Below are 19,553 nucleotides of genomic sequence, written 5' to 3'. Positions count from 1 at the left end.
CACACAGGGCTTTTAAAATTAGCCCTTTAGGAGCACACTGTTATCATTAGGGGTGGAAAGGGGAAAATTTTTGTATCATTTTGCATTTCATTTTCGGGAGGCTTCTCCCCCCCCAGGAATTTCATTTCATGCAATGTTTATTTTATTTCTTTAGTTTAAAAAAAAAAAAAGAAATAAACATTGACCCCCCCCCAAAAAAAAATGAAAAAAGAAAAAAAATGGGGCCTCCCGTGCCCCCAACCCTCCCACCGGAAAAATGCTGGGGCCAGGATCCTCCAGGTCCCCACTTAGTGGGTCCAGGGGTGGATCCGCAGAGAGGGCCTTGCGTGGAGCGTAGGCCATGGACCGGGGCGACCTACTGCGGTCTAAGCCTATGCAATGCTGAGGTTTCGGCCTGGGCTTAGGTGTCGGGACCAACTGGTTCTGATGTCTTGGCCTTGAGTAGGCCTAGGGTGAGGTAGGTTGCTGCGACCTCTGCCTAGGCTCTACACAAGGCCTATGCTTGGAGGTTGGGTTCCGGTGCCTGGGCCTTAGCTAGGGTTAGGACCCAGGCCTGACCCCCTGGCCTGGAGGCTGGGAGTAGGCCGCAGCCCCTTCATCATGTCCCGGCCTAGGCCTAGGCTTTGGGTCTGGACTAAGGCACCAGTCATGCTCGGGCATAGGCTGGGACCCCTGCTTTGGGTCTCTGCCTGTTCCCTAGCTGAAGCCCCTAGCTTCGGGTCTAGGCCTAGCCTGCCTAACTGTGACTTTTTTTTTTTTTTTTAAATAGGTTTTCAAAACAAAACCATATTCCAAATTTTGTTGGAATTTAGCTCGTTCCATTTTGAAAACGATCCCAAAAGAAATAGGAAATTTTGTCTCATTTCCTGTTTCATTTCTCCCGAATGCCCATTCCTAGTTATCATTACCTCATAAGAATTAAATAAGCCAAGGTAAAGCAATTTGCCCTTAGAATCCAAAATTTCCTACTGTGATCACATATTCACACAGCACTTCTCTCCATTACTAGTGGTTCACAACCATTTCCTGTCTGAAAACCACTGAAGGGTAACAACCAAATCACTGAACCAACCACAATGTAGAAATCACAAGCCATTACATCTTAAAACAGAGAGCATCCCTTGTGATAAAAGCAGATACCAGCAGAAAAGGACCACTTGATCCCCCCAATCTGTTCATTTGTGCCTGCATGCTGCCACGGGTTTTATTCGATGTGAGGTCTTCTCTATCCCTCTTCCCACCACAAAGATCCCTTTGTGTCCATCCTATGCATAGTTGAATTCTTCCACTGCTTTAGCTCTTAGAACCTCCACTGGACGTCTGTTTTAGGGGTCCACCACCTCAGATAGGCAGGACTACAAGTCTATAGATGCACTGGGGTATAAAACAAGGATTGGCTCACCCTAGCCTTTATGGCATGGAGTTTGTTGGCAATCCTGCTCTTCAGCAACAAAAGGCACTCGGTAAAAATAAACCTTTCAGATTCTATCTCCTTGCAATATCACCTTCGTGGTATGCTCTGAAAGTTTCCACTTCTCAGTTATGGGACAGTAACTGGAAAACGTGTGTGATGTAGGTATTGCCGTTACCTCCTGTTACCCAATTATCTGGAAGAGCAATGGCACTGCTTAGGTCGTTTTATATTAAAAGATGAACATGAGTTTTTCAATTACAAAAAAAAAAAGATGAACATGAGTGAAATCTCTTAGCAGATTCTTCTGCTCACTTAAGATAACAAACTTGTCCACCATTTTGGAAGTGATGAACAATGAAACTGTTCCATCAGAAAAGTATTACAAGACAACACAGTGTGATTGTGACACCATTGCGCTTACTATAAATAATAAACTAGTCCCTGAGCATTTCGCAATGCTGCATTGGGACTAGGCCTACAGTTTTCATACATCAAAGCAATATAAGTACCTCCTATAACTTGGCGAGGAAAAACTCCAGAGGACTGGCCCTCTTCTCCAGCTTATGCAGTATTAACACCGTTTAAATGATGTGCGCCAGCTTGCAGCCTCTGCTAATGTATATGTATGGCATTTCCTTTTTCTCAGAATCCAGTAGCGTGTGAAGGCAACCTCTGGGTCTACAGTTACTTCCCACGTCCACGTGAGGCGAAGACTTCACCAGGCCCTCAAAGCGAAGACAACAGATCTGCGCAATGCCGGCAGCAACGTGATGTTATACATACCCTTGCTGTCACATTGAAAGAGGAGCTGGACATGCTTCATTGGTCTGCTTTTACAGTACAGGCAGTAGCTTCGTGAGAGCTCGATTTACTAAGGCTTTTCCCATTGTATCTATGGGAAAAAAAGGCTTGGCAAATCAAGCCCTCATTGCTTCTATACAGGATGCTGGGACACAATCACAGTGCCCAAGAGGGCCTGCATACCAAATTTAGGTATAAGAAAATTTTGCTGACATTCACGGGTGAGATAAATTTGAACCTTGAGCTGAATCTATATGATATTTTACACAATCCTGTGGGGAGGGGTGTTTTTTGCCTTGGAAGTGCTTTTTGTGTTAAAATAGCACCACAAACGGGAAAATGCCCCACTGTTCTCTTTTCTGAGTAACCTTGACAAACATACCAACACAGACACACAATTAAACCAATCACACCAGGGTTTTCACCCACAAAAATGTTCATCTTTTATTAAGTACAGGAAATCCATCTACTGGTGCACTTACAGTCGGAGACTGCAGATCTGTTATGCTACAAGCTGCCTGAGGAAAAGCTGTTGAGAGAATTCATCCTGAGCCAGGCACCCTCAGGCAAGACCTCAGATTAAGCCCTTAGCTTCTTTCAGTGTTGACCAGCTGTAGACATATTTTAGTGTAGTCATTCACAAAAGGCTGGACTGAGCAGTGCTCCCACGGCTGGCCAGGACAGAGAAAAGGCACCAGGGAAGAAAATCAGATATGTGGATAAAAACTGCTGAAGATAAAGAGACACTAGCTTACATTTAAAAATGATGCAGCAGTGAGATATTAAAAAAAAAAAAAATGCACCAGTTAAACCTGTATTAGCATTTGGAAAGGTACAAGTTAAGCATCTGACCTAACTTAAGAGATGTCGAGAGAGGCCTGGACACACCAAGTTCATTTTCAATGTTAGGGCATGTAGGTCAGGAGATCCTGAAGGATCACAAAACAAATCTAGTTTCTAGGGTAATCAAGCTATGCAAATTAGCCTTCTTCTCCAGCCGTCAATAAGCAAATAAATCTGATGACTATTTGTTGCTGATATCCAGTTTGCAGGCCTCCCAGAAGACCCCTGGCTATAGACACAGCATGGGCTGAGGCATTTCAGAGTCCCACTAGCTGCTTCATGCAGGCGCCCGAGATGATATCCTCTGGAGGCTGCAGCCGTACGACACCGGCTCGAGATCCGTCACTTTTTCTGTGTGCACAGGAGTAGCCTCGCTATAACGTCAGAAAATAAAGGACCTGGCAACTGGCTCAAGATCATCAAGACACACTAAGCCCATCCAGGATTTAGTAGAGGAGGAGGGGCAAAAAGTTTATTGCCCACGATGACTCGGCTGGTAGAACCGTGGCACCGATTAGCCGGTTTGTGGTTCTTGCGAGCTGCGACAGCTTCACAAAGCACGCCTCCGTCACTCAGTTTCTCTGCCGCACGCTGTGCGTGTCCAAGGCAGAGCCAGAGCAGCTCTCTTGTTTCTCCCCCACGCTGGTTGCAAATGGCAAGACAGCTCATTGCACAACCCTGCTGCCTGTAGTGTGGATGTGCGAGAGACACTGTCACCTCCTGTGCACGGGGTCCGTATGCGTCCATTCTGCACTTATTCTCCACGCAGCGCCGAGCGAGTATTAATATAACAGCATGTCTTGGTCTTCCGCTTTGCCCACGCTAGACAGTTTGAGGTCCATATTTAAGTCACTGTCTGGATAGCAAGGTTAGCTGGATAAGGTATATTCAATAGAGCAGCCGTACTGCTGAATACAGTCTGCTAACTTTGGGATTGCACTTTGGACTGACCAGACTAAGCCGGCTAGGTTATCTGGCTAACTCGATTCCTCCCAGTTATGCCCCCGGCACGCCCCTAACTAGTCTGGCTAAATTCTAGCTGGCTATCTTATCAGCTGCCTAGAATTCATCCGGATAAGTGCCCAAATCTTCATTTAGCTGGATAACTGCTGCCTTTGAATATGGACATCTACGGGGACAATTGTCAAACTCATTGCCTAGGTGCAAAGTCAGAAGGAACTTTTGTACCCACAGCCTTTGTGCCCGGTTTAAAAAATAGGGGCACTTTCCCCAATTAAAATCTGCCACAGGTCCAAAGTAATGGCAAACCTTTGCACCTGTCTTTTTAGGTTGGTAACATTTCTATAGAACGTGCGTAGCTGTAAAAACATGAACACATTCTTTACCAGACGTCTGGGTCCACCTCCCCTCAGGCCAGTTAAAAGCACGGACGGCATGGAAGCAACTGAGGGAGGGCGATGTTCAATTTATGCACATCGCTCAGTAATTACCCAGGTAAACAGCTTGGAATCCTGCGCTCCCCCTCCCTAGGTCAATTTTCACTGAGTGGATAAGAGAATGCTTTCATTTTTAGCCACTAATCTTTATGACATTTTTAGCTGAACCTAACTGGCTAGGTTTTCAGCTGAAAATTTGTCAAACTCTAGCTGCCCACATTTTGAAGGCTAAATTTAGGCCTGCTCCATGTGTGGCAGGGGTTGCTTTCCTAAACTTTAGTCGCTACATTGGGTGGGGGTCATAAACCCATCCCAGGGATGCCTCTGCAGCCTCCCCTGTTTTGTCCAGATCACTTTGCTCACCTTGTGAATTTAGAGGGTTACATTTAGCCACTCAGAGCAGAAAAATGTTTTAAAATGGAGGTTGAACCTGCCAACTCTCAAAGTTAGCTGGTTAAACTTTTTTGAAAAAAAAAATCAACCCCTCTATTTTTTAATAGCTAGGCCTTTGCTGAAATATTGTTACCTACACCTCCCGCGCATCTCATGCACCTACCTGCAGTGTATGCTGGGAATAAGATCACAGTCTGGTTCACGTTTGAGCGCCACTTCAGTCACAATGTCAGCCAGTTACTGTTGTCCCCCTTCAGAAACGTTAATTCTGGACAGGACAGTGGAGCGATGCTATGGAAGGGCCTAGGAGATTATAGCAGGGTGATAGGATAGATGGGTTTGGGGATGACAGTGAAGCAACGATATAGACAAGAGTATACATGACAGCAGAGCCATGGTAGAGAAGGGTCTAAGTAGGACAGTAAAGCAATAGTATAGAAGGGTCTGGACAGAATAGAGCGATGATATGGAAGGATGTTCTGATTTTAGGAGTGGAAAGGCTAAGGCTTCCTACGATAAGCTTGCTGTTTACCTGGTAGGAACGAATATTTAAGCCCAGTTTTCAAAGGACTTCTCTTCTACCATACCAGAGAAAAAAAAAAACATTGGAAAACAGAGCTTCATATCTCTTGTACCTCTCTCCACCCCTCAAGGCTGCCCACCTTCCTGCGCTATTGGATTTCACGTTACTCTGCACAGAGGCAAACCTCGGCCATTGACTGCAGCGTCTTTAGTTAGAGTCTGTTCTAAAACTGCCAAAGTATTTTTACCGTATTGGGCAGGAACTGGTGAGCAAAAGTAAGCATGGTCTGAAAAAAAAAACAAAAAAAAGGGGACGAGGAATTTGAAATGAATCAGTGGTAGAGTCACTCTCACAGGCCGTGCTGTGTGGAACTCCTCTGAGGCAATGCTCACACACGATGACTGCTGCGGGCGACACTTTATCTGCAATGTTCCACAGACAAAACAAATGGCAGCTGTTTTCGAATTTTGTCTACACCAACTTGTCTGTCCATCCAATCTCTGGCATAGCAGACAGACAAAGTATGGTTTCCAGTCTTCCACAAAAAGCCTTTCTTCTTCCTTTTGCTATAAGCCTCCCTTCTGACGCCTTTTCCTAGAGGATTTCGGACAGACGTGCAAGACTGAGCAGAAGCAGAACCGTCAGATAATGCATTTCTGCTCTCCATTACCACCCCCCACCCCTCAAGCTCAGTTAAAATCCCCTCTGTAGAATGGATGTGTGCAAACAAGATAAAGACAAGTTCGGACAGGTAGACAGTGGAATCCAAGTGCCAATGGTGTACACCAGGAGGATCGGGACCGGCGGATTCCAAATGCCCTCTCCTCCTCCTCCAAGAAGCTCAGGAAAAGACAACCACTTGGTCCGCGTTCAAAAGGTTTTCACTGAAATCAGAGAAACAAAGAGAAAAATTCCTTAGTTTTCCATGTGCATCTCCTAACACGCTCCCTCCTTTAGGCCTGGATTTATCAAAATGCGAACAATATCGCATGCGATAGTAAAAGGAGCATGGGTGAGAGCGAGAGTGAGAGCGAGAGAGACTAGCCATAATGCCCTCACAGTAGATAGGTATTGATATCTCTATGGGACGCCCACCAAGTAACTCGAGGTGAGGGTTAGGGGCCACTTTGACATTCAAAGTGAGACCTATGAACAGCACAGTGCTCTCTTGTGAAGATTTGGTGACCTTCGGAGTGAGAAAACTCAGCCAAAGATGAGATTTGTGCAATGTTCTCTCAACCTAGCTTGATGTTACCCAGGTAGAGAGTCCATCAAGCTAGGTTGAGAGAACACTGCACAAATCTCATCTTTGGGTGAGTTTCCTCACTCCGAAGGTCATAAAATCTTCACAAGAGAGCACTGTTCTGTTCGTACGTCGCACTCTGAATGTCAAAGTGGCCCCTAACCCCTACACTAATACCTAACCTCATCTCGCGTTACTAGGTGGGCTTCCATAGAGATATAAATACCTATCTACTGTGAGGGTATTATGGCTAGGCAGTCAGTCTCTCTCTCTCCCTCTCCCTCCCAGGGCAGGCCCTGATTAGCTAGGCTGCCTCTCCAGGAGCTTCAAAACTACTAAAACCAGCATGGGCAAAAACATCGCAATGTGCAATAAAGCCCTAACGCAACCTATCGCATGGCCTAACGCTAATGAAAAAGGTGTAGTTAACATCAGCATTAAAGCCGTGCGACAGGGCTTCGCAAAACTGTGAGCCCAGCCCACTCCCACCCCCTAACGCCTCCTCTTTTTCACATCTGCATCGCACCATGTGTTATGGTGCTATAGCAGGCGTTTAATGCATGCAAAAACGCCTTAACGCATGTGAAAATGCCATAACGCGATTTGATAAATGACCCCCAAAGTGAGCTCCTCTTAAATAAGAAACAGGGCAAGGCAGCGTTAGCAGGCGCTGGAACGTTAATGTGGAACGAGCGATGCCAACTACTTCAAAGCGCTCAGAGACATGGGGTGGGGTGGGGATGGGGGAGGGGGAGCCCCATTTGGCGAAGGAAGGTTCTAGTCCTAGAGAAAACTAGGGGCTTTGCAGGTTGTGCTACCTTTTTATTGAACCAATGTAAAAATTATCCCCTCAGATGGAGCTCTAGGCACATCATTCAAAGAAAGAGCCTATGCGGGCTCAAAAGTCACGTCCACCACCCTCTTGGGGTAATTCTTATCTTGGCCCAATAAAAGATGGTTGGGAAGGAGTCTTGGCCATCGCACAACGGCAAATACCTAGTGCACCTGAAAACCATGTTCTGGAGGGAGCCACGATCTGTGACCCCTGGCCAAGGGCTCTCGCTGCAGTGACCCAAGGAAGAGGGTTAAAAATGAGGAAATCTAAGAGTAATTGTGAGCAGAAGCTCAAGGCAGGTATCACAGCCCCCGGTAGGGGCTGGTTTCGATTTAAGCTGGAAGCCCAAAAGAGCAGGAGAAAACTGCCGAGCCAAAACACAAAAAGAATCCAGATAAGAAGGGCTGACTTTTTTTTTTTTTGTACGAGTAACAGTGCACCTTCTGTTTTATCCTTTTAATCTGGGATTGGCCTTGGTCTCTTTCGTTGGACCCAGAGGTTTTTCCAGAGCACCTGGGGCTCAATCAATTTGTTCCTCCACACTCTCTGCCTTCCAAGGCATTAGCTCTCCCATCTTCTCCATCCCTCTGCTGACTGGAAAACAGTTGGGCTAAGTTGATGGGAGACCAGAAGTCCGATGAGGGGTAAGTTTCAAAAGATTTTTACCCAGGTAAAGCCGGGGGCTCAAATCTTGCCTTCCCCTGCTGCGGGCAAAATTACCTGCGCTGTAGAGGGTCGGGGCCAGCGAGTGCAGGGATTTCATTTTAAAAGCCCCGAGCGTGCTTTGTGGCACAGACTCTGCAAACTGCAAAACCTGCGGGGATCCACCGTGCCGCCAGCGGCCGCAAAATCTTCAAAGGGAAAACTGTGCCGAGAGTTTCCCCCTTGAAAGTTTGCCTGCAGGGCCTGAGGGCAGAAGGCAGGAGTCTGGAAACTGCGTCCGTGCCCACCAGCCGGCAAGCCCTGCCTCTGTTTTAAAAATTGTCCCCCCTTCCTGTTCATCTGTCTCGCGCTGTCCTTGCGGACAAGTTTCCAAATGACAATCCGAGGCACGGCAGGAAAGGAAAGCAAATTTTTCTCCCAGTGAAAGAAAAAAAAAAAAAGACCCAGTGATCTGCTGCCGCTCCTCCCCGGGTCCCTTCAAGCATCCGATTACCTGTCTATGCGGGACAGAATCTCCTTAATGCGAGCCACCAGCTTCTCGTGCTGCTTGGGGTTGCTCTCGATGGTGCTGTGCAGTCTGCTCATGTAGAAATCCAGAGTCGCCAGCGTGGGCGTTTCTCCGGTGCCTGGGAAGAAAAGAGGAAAAAAAAAAAATCAACAATCATCCTCAGTCCTGGCTACTTCCATAAATGGCTTTATACCACATAAATCACACGCGTATGTTTGAAACTTTATGTTTACACTTTCTATTGAGTTTTTGAAACAAGTACAGTGCAACCACACATTCACTTGCGACAGATTATTTGAGGACTGCAGTGAAATCTGTGGACACAGGAAAGATTGTACTATATTATAAATTCGTAAATTGACTAGTTTAAAAACGTCCAGATCATGACATCCAGGGTAACAAAGAGCGCCCGTTTATTCACAGCATCTCAGTACAAATTCTGCTGCTCTACAAGAAGACTTCTCAAACACCCCCCCCCCCCCCCCCCCACCTTTCCCTAACTACCTTCGGCATAACATTTAACAAATAAGTATATTCGGCGGGGAAAAATAGCAAGAAAAAATACTTCACAGAAGGTGTTGTTCCTCACATAAGAGCCGCGGGACACAGAAGCAAAACCAAACATAAGAAAGGTGCACAGTGACTTCCTCTGCACCCCCCCCCCCCCCGATTAAGACGTCTACTAGAGAATGATGTGAAAGTTGTATAAAGTTACACAAAACCCCCAGCAGTTCGTGTCGATGGTGCGAGAAATTCCAACAATCTGGACCAAGCTTTCAGCATACGATCAAAACATTTCTGAGAACCAGTTCCAGCGATAAGATATTCATGGGAGAAGAGTTTCACCAATCTATGAAACCAGGGTTCAATATTTGGGTCTTGGTCCCGCACCCAAGCCGGTAAAATCACTTTTTCCCCCACTAGATCAGCCTTTCTTATAAATAATAGATTCTCTTCTTTCCAAGTGAGACTGTGTATCAACCCCAAATAACCAAAGGCTCGGATTGCAAGACACATCTCTTCTGAGAAGGTTTGCGCACTCACATCTAACTTGTTCCCAAAATGTTTGAATTAAAAGAACAATCCCAGAAACATAGAAAATTAGAAATAACGGCAGAAAAAGACCAATCGGCCCATCCAGTCTGTCCAGCAAGCTCCCACACTTATTTTTCCATACTTAGCTGTTTCACCGACCACCAAGTTCAGGGCCCTTGCTGGTAACTGTTTGACTCAAATTTCTTGCCATCCCCTGCCATTGATGCAGAAAGTAATGTTGGAGTTGCATCAAAGGTGAGCATAAGGCTTAATGGTTAAGGGGAGTAACCGCCGCATCAAGCAAGTGTTATAGTTATGAGGTGCTGGAGTGGATTCTTGGATACTGCGGCGATGGCAGTACCCAAGACAGTACCAGGCTAGACTCTTTACACGCAGACACAGAGAAGTTGTATTTATTGTACAGCTCGATGGTACTGCCCGGGGAGCGGGCAGCAGTGAAGGTAACCCAGTGAAGTAGTCCAGGGGTCCTCAGCAGAGGAGACCAGTCTCACACTCGAGAAGGTGATAGGCAGCACGGCTTAGCAGGGACAAGTCCCGGATGTAGACACTGAGTGCTGAAGCTGAAGGTGAGACAGACTGAAAGGGTTAGTACTCACTGAAGCAGAAAGCTGTATGGTTGAAGGTCCCGGCAGGCAGAAGTAGTTCAGTGGCAGGCACCAGATTAGGGAGAGCAGGCCCTCGAGGAGCGAGTATCCGGTGTCCCAAGATAGGTACCTGAAATACAGCAAAAGGGCCCCCGAGGAGCGGGTACCCAGGTTAGAGAAGAATTACCCCGAAGGGCAGAGAGAGCTTCCTGTGGCAGCTGGGAAGCGGCAGAGCAGCTTAGACCGGAGGCAATCCAATCCTTGCAAACCCAGTTTGTTAGCAAACGAAGGGCAGGCTAAATACCAGGATGTGATGACGTCACTCGGAGGGGACGCCCCCGAGGTTCCTGCCATGATGTGGATAAAGACGTGGGTGGCGTGCGCGCGCGCACCCTAGGAGGCCCTCAGGAAAATCATGCAGAACACCGTCACCGTTGCGGGGACACCGGAGAGAGCGGCATGAAGACACGGCAGCAGCCATCTTCCCAGGTGAGGTACAGAGGTCGAAGCCGTTTGAGACCAACGGACGCAACAGCAAGTTACCCCAATGCTTGTTTAGCCAGACTGCACAGATCGATGCCTTGTTGGATGTTGTCTGAATGTAAATCCTGTTTTCCTCATTTCCCCCTACCGTTGAAGCAGAGAGCAACGCTGTATATGCTTTCAAAGTGAAGTGTCAGTCTTAGTTGGTTTAGGGTAGTAACCACCGTATTAAGCAAGCTACCCCCACGCTTATTTGTTTTTGTTTTTTTTTTGAATTTGACAATTTTTATTCCATTCAGAGTGCAAACATATAACACAGAGTCAGAACTGGAGCATTTACAAAACCATTAACACTGTAACCCCACCCCCCCCCCCTCCCTCCCAAAGAGTGTCATATAAACGCAAACAAACAAAGCATCCCTATGGCAAAAAACGCATACATGGAGGAGGTGACAAAATATAATAACTGCAAGGAGCACCATCAGACAGGCGTACTCAAAAGCAGCTGGTGAGTGATACATACATGGGATAAATACACAGAAAAGCATACCTAAGCATATCAAAGGGTCGTTAAACTGAAAGGTTAGTTAGCCAGTAGGTTAGGAGTCACTGTGCCAGACCTAAGGAGTCAATAAAGGGTTTCCAGGAAGCCAAAAAAGCAGGGAGACGATTATGTCTCGATGCCGTCAGGTGTTCCAGGCGGTAATAAGAATAAAGTTTACTTTCTATGTCCTGCAGCGAGGGAAGAACCGCAGACTTCCAATGATAGGCTATGAGGGTACGTGCTGCTATAAATAATTGTGCACAAAACCGCTGGAACTTCCTGGGGATAGTATCCGGGAAAATGTGTAACAAAGCCACTGAAGCCGCAGGAGCAATAGCAATCTCTAAGAGCTTGCTCAGCCAAGTGAAAAGTTCTGTCCACAAGGAGCTGATGCGTGGACAAGCCCACCAAATATGTAAGTAGGTGCCAACAGCACCGCAGTTACGCCAGCACTCTTGCCCTAGATTAGGGTAATATTTATGCAACTTGTCAGGGGTAAGATACCAACGATATATAATTTTAAAACAATTCTCCTGAAGTCTGGCGGAGATCGAGCAGTGCCTGGCCTGTTTCAGAACGTCCTCCCATACTCGGGGCCCTAGCTGAACTGCCAGATCCTTTTCCCAGCATCTAACAAATGAACACTGTTCCACTCCCTGTTGGAAAAATAGCTGATACAGTTTAGAGATAGCGCCTCTGAGGATGTCACTATAAGAAAAGTAGGATTCAAACAGAGAACGTCCCGGCCTGAGCACGCCCAACCGCTGTAAGGAACGTATAAAATGTAAGATTTGGGTATAGGCCAAAGCGTGCAAAGGAGGGAGTGTGTATTTAAGCGCTAAGTGCTCTACGGATAAAGGGTCCCCCTGTGAGAGGAAATGTCCTATAGTAAATATGCCCTTGGCACGCCAGGGTTGAAAAAGGGGGGAGGAATGTCCTGGACTAAAACGCTGTGTGTGGGCAAGGGACGACTGATAAAAGTAAGTAAAGTCCCCCACCAACAGCCGGCGTGTCTGTCCCCAAATGCGCAGTGTGGTCCCAAGAGTCCAGGGCACACAGCGGAGCGGCCGCCAGTCGGCCCTAGGCAGCCAGAACAAAGCCGATAGCGCCATAGAACCCACCATATCCTGTTCTAACTGAACCCACTGTTTAGGATGTAGAGTACGGTTAACATCCAAGACAGCCTTGAGCTGAGCAGCCTGGTAGTACCGTAGCAGGTTCGGTACGCCCTGCCCCCCTTGTTGCTTGGGTATATATAAGAGAGCTCTCGGGAGTCGGGGCGGCCTCCGGCGCCAGATAAAATCAAAAATTTTACGCTGCCATCTGCGGATGAGAGGAATAGGGAGATACACAGGTAAAGAGGTAAATAGGTACAAAAATTTGGGTAGGATATTCATCTTAACAATAGCAATTCTTCCCAGCCATGAGTACGGGCCCCTATTCCACCTGCTCATATCAATGGTGACTTTATCATCCAACAGTTGATAATTCAATCTATATAAGTCAGTGAGTTGAGAAGAAATACGCACTCCCAGGTATTTGATATAAGCACGAGCCCACTTAAATGGAAACCTTTCTTTGATCTTTTGGACCATCCCAGGCGGCAGATTGATATTGAGTAACTCCGATTTGTCAAGGTTTACTTTTAACCCAGAAACAGCACTAAATCTGTCCAGTTCACGCCGCACCCCCGCAAGGGAGGATATTGGGTCGGTCAGAATCAATAACACATCGTCGGCAAATAAGGATAACTTGTACCTAGTGTCCCGCAGCTCTACCCCACGAATATCCATAGAGTTGCGAATGTTGATGGTAAGAGGTTCCAAATAAAGAGCGAATAAAAGGGGAGAAAGCGGGCAGCCCTGCCGGGTACCCCTGCCAATCCCAAAGGCCTTCCCATAGCCACCGTTCACCTTAACTCTTGCTCTAGGGTCAGCATACAATTTTTGGAGCCAGTGAATGAAAAAGGGACCGAAGGCCATGCGTTGCAGAGTCTGAAATAGAAAGGGCCAGTGGACGAGATCAAACGCTTTCTCTGCGTCCAGGGAGAGCAAGACGGCTGGAATGCGTTCTTTTTGCACCCACCACAGTAAATCAAGCACCTTACGAATGTTATCCGCCGCCATGCGGTGAGGAACAAATCCCACTTGGTCATTACACACAAGGGAAGGTAGGCAAGTATTAAGCCTAAGCGCCAGGATTCGGGCTAAAATCTTAAGGTCCACATTAATAAGAGATATGGGCCGATATGAGGCACAGTGCATGGGGTCTCGGCCCGGCTTGGCCAGCACCGAAATGCCCGCGACATTCGCTTGTGGGGATATAGACCCATTAGTGCGTAAGCTATTAAAGAACTGCGTTAGAGGTTCAGCAAGGCTGGTAGCGCACCGCTTGTAATAAACTCCGGCGAGACCGTCGAGCCCCGGAGCCTTGCCTGGTTTAAGAGTTTTTATGACAGCTAATACCTCTTCTATCGTAATGGGTGCCTCCAGAGTTTGCTGCTGGCTGGGGGTGAGACCAGGCAAAGCCACCGCTTGCAAGTACTCCAGAATACCATCCGGGCCAATAGCGGCGTTTGTAGAATACAAGCGCTCATAAAAGCAAGAAAATGCTTCCCTAAGGTCGTGAGAGGCCGTCAACATCTCCCCCTTGGCAGATTTGATTTTTGAGATATTATTATGCACCATTCTGGCTTTCAAGCTACGAGCCAGCAGACGCCCCGCCTTGTCTCCGCCCTCATAGTAGGCCTGTTTGGTAATCTCCAAAGAATGAAGCAAGTGGGCATTATCCAAAGCATAAAGTTTCGATTTTATTGCCAGTATTTTCTGACAACAATGTGGGGAGAGAGTGTGCATGTGTTCCTTAGAAAGTACTGCCAACTGATTGATGAGGGCCTCTCGCTCCTGCTGTCTAAGACGCTTACATGCCGCAGCCCTAGAAATCAACAACCCCCTAGCGTAAGCCTTGGAACAGTCCCACACCGTACCCGGGTTGACATCAGGGGTGGCGTTCAGTTTAAAGTATTCAAGGAGTTGAGATTCCAGCCTCTGAACAAAAGCTGTATCCTGCAAAAGGGATTCATTCAATCTCCAGAAGGTTTCCCCTCTGTCCCCGTCACTCACATCCACCTCTATAAGGATAGGGGCATGATCCGACCAGGAAATGACATCAATATCCACCTTGCGGATTCTGTTGCCCAACTGTTTATCCACTAAAAAATAATCAATGCGGGAGTAGCTATTGTGTGGAGCCGAGTAAAAAGTATAGGAGCGAGAGTGGGGGTATCTGGACCGCCAAACATCAGTAAGAGACCAGTCTGCAATAAGAGTCTGCAGTTGCTTGCGCAAGGTCAGGGGCGTGGTGGACTTAGGAGACGAGTTATCTAAACTCTGATTTAGGGAAACATTAAAATCGCCACCCAGTACAAGGGTGCCCTCCGCGTGTTTTAAAAGCAAATTTTGGATGGCAGCCAGAAAAACCCCACAATCCTTATTGGGGGCGTAAAGGGAGAGTAAAGAGTATAATTGGGATCCCAGTTTAATCTTTAGCAAGAGGTAACGGCCCCCTGGATCCGCGACATGGGAAACATATTCATACACAAGAGAGGCAGCCAGCAGGATGCCCGCCCCAGTATATTTAGCCCCACCACTACATCCTGCATGGTACACATGTGGATAGGCCCTAGATTCTAGAAGGTGACTATGCCTAGATTTGAGGTGCGTTTCCTGTACGTATACTATATCTGCTTTTTGGCTTTGTAACTCTTTCAGAAGAAGATAACGCTTGCGATAGGTATTTAACCCCTTGACATTAAGGGAAATAAGCCGCACCATAATGAAAGTTATATGGGCACCACCTGCTATGAAATATACAGTATCCTGTCACGACGGTACTAACATAGACTTTGGTGCTTCCCCGTCCTTGCATGAATAAACATAAGGGATGAAGCATACACAGAAACAAAAGCAAAAGACACTCTATCCCCTTTGGGTGTAACATCGAAAGGGATCGCAATTCCTGTCGGATCCCAACCCTGGGGGTAACAGAAAGCAACGCCCGTAGCCAACATGAGGCCCCCCCCCCAAAGCTCTCCCCTGTTAAATATATCGCTGTATAAGATTTCAATAAAGAATTTCGCCATAGATCCAGGTAGCCCATTAAGAATGGTACACATTGAATTAAACACCTAGGTGACCAGTGTCACCAATAGGGAACCAAACGTTAAGTGCAACATATGACTGAACATAACAATGGCTGACCAGACGCCACAACCTAGCGCCCAAAGTAAGCACAAGAAGTCTCAGCCCTTATCAGCTGTGTGGATGGTGGCCGAAGTAGTCTGCCTCCGAAGTCGTCCCTTGCCCGTCCCCGGTCGTCTCCAACGTGGTGTGGCATCGACCATCGGCTTTTTGCCGGTGGGCCCCTCAATAGCGAAAGCAAACTCCAGCCCGGCCTCCTTAAATGCCTGCGCAGCTTCTGGTAGTGAACGCATTTTATAAGTAATACCATTGTGCTGAAACTGCAATGCAAATGGGAAAGTCCAGCGATATTTAATCCCCGTCCGGCGAAGAACTGCGGTAGCATCACGTAGTTGATAGCGTCTCTGAAGCGTGGAAGGGGCCAAATCATTAAAAAAGGTGACGGATAGGCCCTGCCAGGTCCAGTCAGTATGTGTACGAGCTAGAGACATTATTTCTTCCTTCTGCTTAAAATTGAGAAATTTAAGTATAATGTCTCTGGGCTGATTATCCCTCCGTTGCCCTAAAGCACGATGGGCCCGTTCCAAAACAATAACTGGTTCTGGCTGTGTATCCCCCGCTTCAGCCATGTGTTCCTGAAGTAAAGCCTTGCAAATGGCCGCCGCCGTCTGTTCACTGTCTTTGTAGATCTCAGATTCGGGAACACCACGTATGCGGAGGTTAGAGCGGCGGGACCGGTTCTCTAAGTCCTCCAATTTTTCCGCCATCACATCCACCTGAAGGGTAAGTTGTTTGGAGGAGTCGGATATAGCATCGATATGTGCGCTCTGGTGGTCGGCCCTCGTGTCTAAATCGTCCACCCGACGTCCCATAGTATTGAGATCTTCACGGATCTCTGCCATGCTTGCTTGGAGGTCTGCCTTATAGGATTTAAGATCCGTCCGAATTTCACAGAACCAGGACCGGATCTCTGATCTGGTGGGGATGTCGGGGTGTAGGCCACTCGCGGCAGGTTCACCTACTGACTCAGCTTCCGGGACGGCCATGCTCTGTACACCACTCCGCTGCTTAAGGCCCTGCACGTCGTCATCTGGAGGAGATTCGTCCTGCAATTTGCTAAAGGCAAACTGCTGCAAGTCTGCCGTTTTTTTCCTCACCGCCATGCTATACAAGGTACCAGCGTCTGGAAAAGTATGAATGAGCCAAAAAGGACCCGGTAATTGCGAAAATATAGGCAAATAAAGAGCCTTGGGGAGGGAGCTCAGCCCCTATGCGACCATCTGCTAGCGCTGCTCAATAGCGCCCCCCCCCCTCGCTTATTTGTTTACCCAGACTGTGTAGTTCAGTCCTTGTTGGTTGTTGTCTGAATGCAAATCCTCTTTTCCACATTTCCCCTTGCTGATGAAGCAGAGAGCAACGCTGTATATGCATAGAAAGTGAAGTATCAAGCTTAATTGGTTTAGGGTAGTACCTGCCGCAATAAGCAAGCTACCCCCACGCTTATTTGTTTACCCAGACTGTGTAGTTCAGTCCTTGTTGGTTGTTGTCTGAATGCAAATCCTCTTTTCCACATTTCCCCTTGCTGTTGAAGCAGAGAGCAATGTTGGAGTTGCATTAACCATCTGAAGGCTTATTGAGTAAGGGTAGTAATCACCAGGTAGTAGCCACCATTCCAGCAAGCCACCCCCATGGCTCTTCTCTTCATTTCCATCCTCTAGCCTTTATGGATCCACAGTGTTTATCCCATGCCCCTTTGAAATCCTTCACAGTTTTAATCTTCAACACTTCCTCCGGAAGGGCTTTCCAGGCATCCACCACCCTCTCCGTGAGGAAATACTTTCTGACATTGGTTCTGAGTCTTCCTCCCTGGAGCTTCAAATCGTGGGCCCTAGTTCTACTGATTTTTTTCCAACAGAAAAGGTTTGTTGTTGACCATGGATCATTAAAACCTTTCAAGTATCTGAAAGTCTGTATCATATCACCCCTGCTCCTCCTCTCCTCCAGGGTGTACATATTTAGGTTCTTCAACCTTTCCTCAAGTCATTTTATGAAGACCATCCACCTTTTTCGGTCGCCCTTCTCTGGACCGCCTCCATCCTGTCTCTATCCTTTTTGAGATACGGTCTCCAGAACTGAACACAGTACTCTAGGTGAGCCTCACCAAGGCCCTGTACAAGGGGTTCATCACTTCCTTTCTCTTACTAGATATTCCTCTCTCTATGCAGCCCAGCATTCTTCTGGCTTTAGCTATCGCCTTGTCACATTGTTTCACCAACTTCAGATCGTTAAGCACTATCACCCCAAGGTCCCTCTCCTGCTCCGTGCACAACAGCCCTTCACCTCCCCATCAAATACAGTTCTTTCAGATTTCCACACCCCAAATGCATGACTCTGCATTTCTTGGCATTGAATCTCAGCTGCCATATCTTTGACCACTCTTCCAGCTTCCTTAAATCCTGTCTCATTCTCTCCACTCCTTCCGGCGTGTCCACTCTGTTGCAGATCTTAGTATCATCCGCAAAAAGACAAACCTTACTTTTTATCCTGTCCGCAATGTCACTCACAAAGATATTGAACAGGACTGGTCCTAACACTGATCCTTGTGGCACTCCGCTTAACACCGCTCTCTCTTCAGAGTAAGTTCCATTTACCATCACACATTGTCTTCTGTCCATCAACCAGTTTGCAATCCAGGCCATCACCTTGGCACTCACTCCTAAGCTTCTCACTTTATTCACAAGCCTCCTCTGCGGGATTGTATCAAAAGCTTTGCTGAAATCCAAGCAGATGACATCGAGTGCTCTTCCTCAATCCAATTCCCTAGTCACCCAATCAAAAAGGTCAATCAGATTTGTCTGACAGGAACTTCCCCTGGTGAATCCATGCTGCCTCTGGTCCAGCAATTCTTCTGACTGTAGATAGTTCACTATTCTTTCTTTCAGCAGCGACTCCATTACTTTTCCTACCACCGAGGTGAGGCTAACCGGCTTGTAGTTTCCAGCCTCCCCTCCGCTCCCAATCTTGTGAAAAGCTCTGTCCACTTTTCTCTAAGGAACTTTTGGAATTCCAAATCATTCTTCAAATAGACTGTGGCAATTTCCAAGTTATCTCCTACTGAGACCGGGGCATGGTCTGAAATTACTTGAGTCCCAATTTCCACCTGGGATATAGAAACAAAGTATTCTTGAGAAACTAAAACATAATCTAACTATGCTAGCGATATATAAGCTCTGGATACGTGTGTATAATCCTTCTCTTTGGGATGTAAAGTTCTCCAGACATCTAATTAGCTTAAATGGTGACATAGGAATGCTATCCCCTTCTCTTTCGTGTTGCCCTTCTTCAAGACTGGAGGACACTTATCTCCAGTCTTTGAATTGCGATTTTGAAGTCAGGTTGCGTAAGAAAAATAAGAAGATAGCCGATATTGAGCTGTTGGAACATTTCTCCTTTGTGAAGATTTAAAGAAAAGGATTCCCCCTGAGGCAGAACTTTGTGGTTCGAAACAGGATCATGTCGGGGTTGGACTATTGATAGCTGTACAGAGATGAGTATTTACCGTTTTGAAATGAGCATCTACTTTGGAGTTTGTCAGCATATGGAGAAATGATTTTTAGAAAAATTTAGAAAATTTGTCAAATACAAAAAATACAAAACAATTGATGAAAATAAAGCAAAGAGACCTATTACTAATTTTGAGTTTGATTGACATACAAACTCGTGATGTGGGTCCTACATAAATAATATACTACACATATTTATGTATTGAATGTGGCTATATTGAAGTTGTTGAATTATATACCAGTAGACTATTTGAGCTGTGCTTATCTGAGCCATACAGCCATGAAGGACAGGAGAAAGAAACCATTTCCCCAATGCCCACCTTCATAGGAAAGAAAGACCAAAAGCAGAGCAATGTAACAGGTACAAGAAAACAAATCGCCGAATGCCCCAATTCTATAAAGTAACCCCCTTTCCCTGCCCAAACAGCGCTCCATCAGCAAGCACACTTAACCCGAACCCCTCCCCAGCCCTCCCCCCTCACCCCCCAAGTCCAATTTTCTTCC

At 46.8% G+C, this 19,553-nt stretch overlaps 1 protein-coding gene across 2 annotated transcripts in view; it reads right to left on the bottom strand.

The window, feature by feature from the left end:
* Positions 1-2,646: 2,646 nt before the first annotated feature.
* The window catches only part of HMG20B (high mobility group 20B), a 47,140-nt gene continuing 30,233 nt past the window's right edge, over positions 2,647-19,553 (bottom strand). For both annotated transcript variants that reach the window (XM_029614074.1, XM_029614075.1), the window contains exons 9-10: positions 8,606-8,738; positions 2,647-6,255 (exon numbers count right to left, since the gene is read on the bottom strand). In XM_029614074.1, coding sequence (XP_029469934.1) covers positions 6,213-6,255; positions 8,606-8,738 — 176 coding nt within the window. In that variant the 3' untranslated portion in view covers positions 2,647-6,212. The remainder of the gene's footprint in view (positions 6,256-8,605; positions 8,739-19,553) is intronic.

The sequence above is a fragment of the Rhinatrema bivittatum genome, chromosome 8, assembly GCF_901001135.1.
Source record: "Rhinatrema bivittatum chromosome 8, aRhiBiv1.1, whole genome shotgun sequence".
NCBI classification, from domain to species: domain Eukaryota; kingdom Metazoa; phylum Chordata; class Amphibia; order Gymnophiona; family Rhinatrematidae; genus Rhinatrema; species Rhinatrema bivittatum.
The sequence above is the reverse complement of the archived record's forward strand: the minus strand, read 5'-3'. Positions and strand labels throughout refer to the sequence as shown.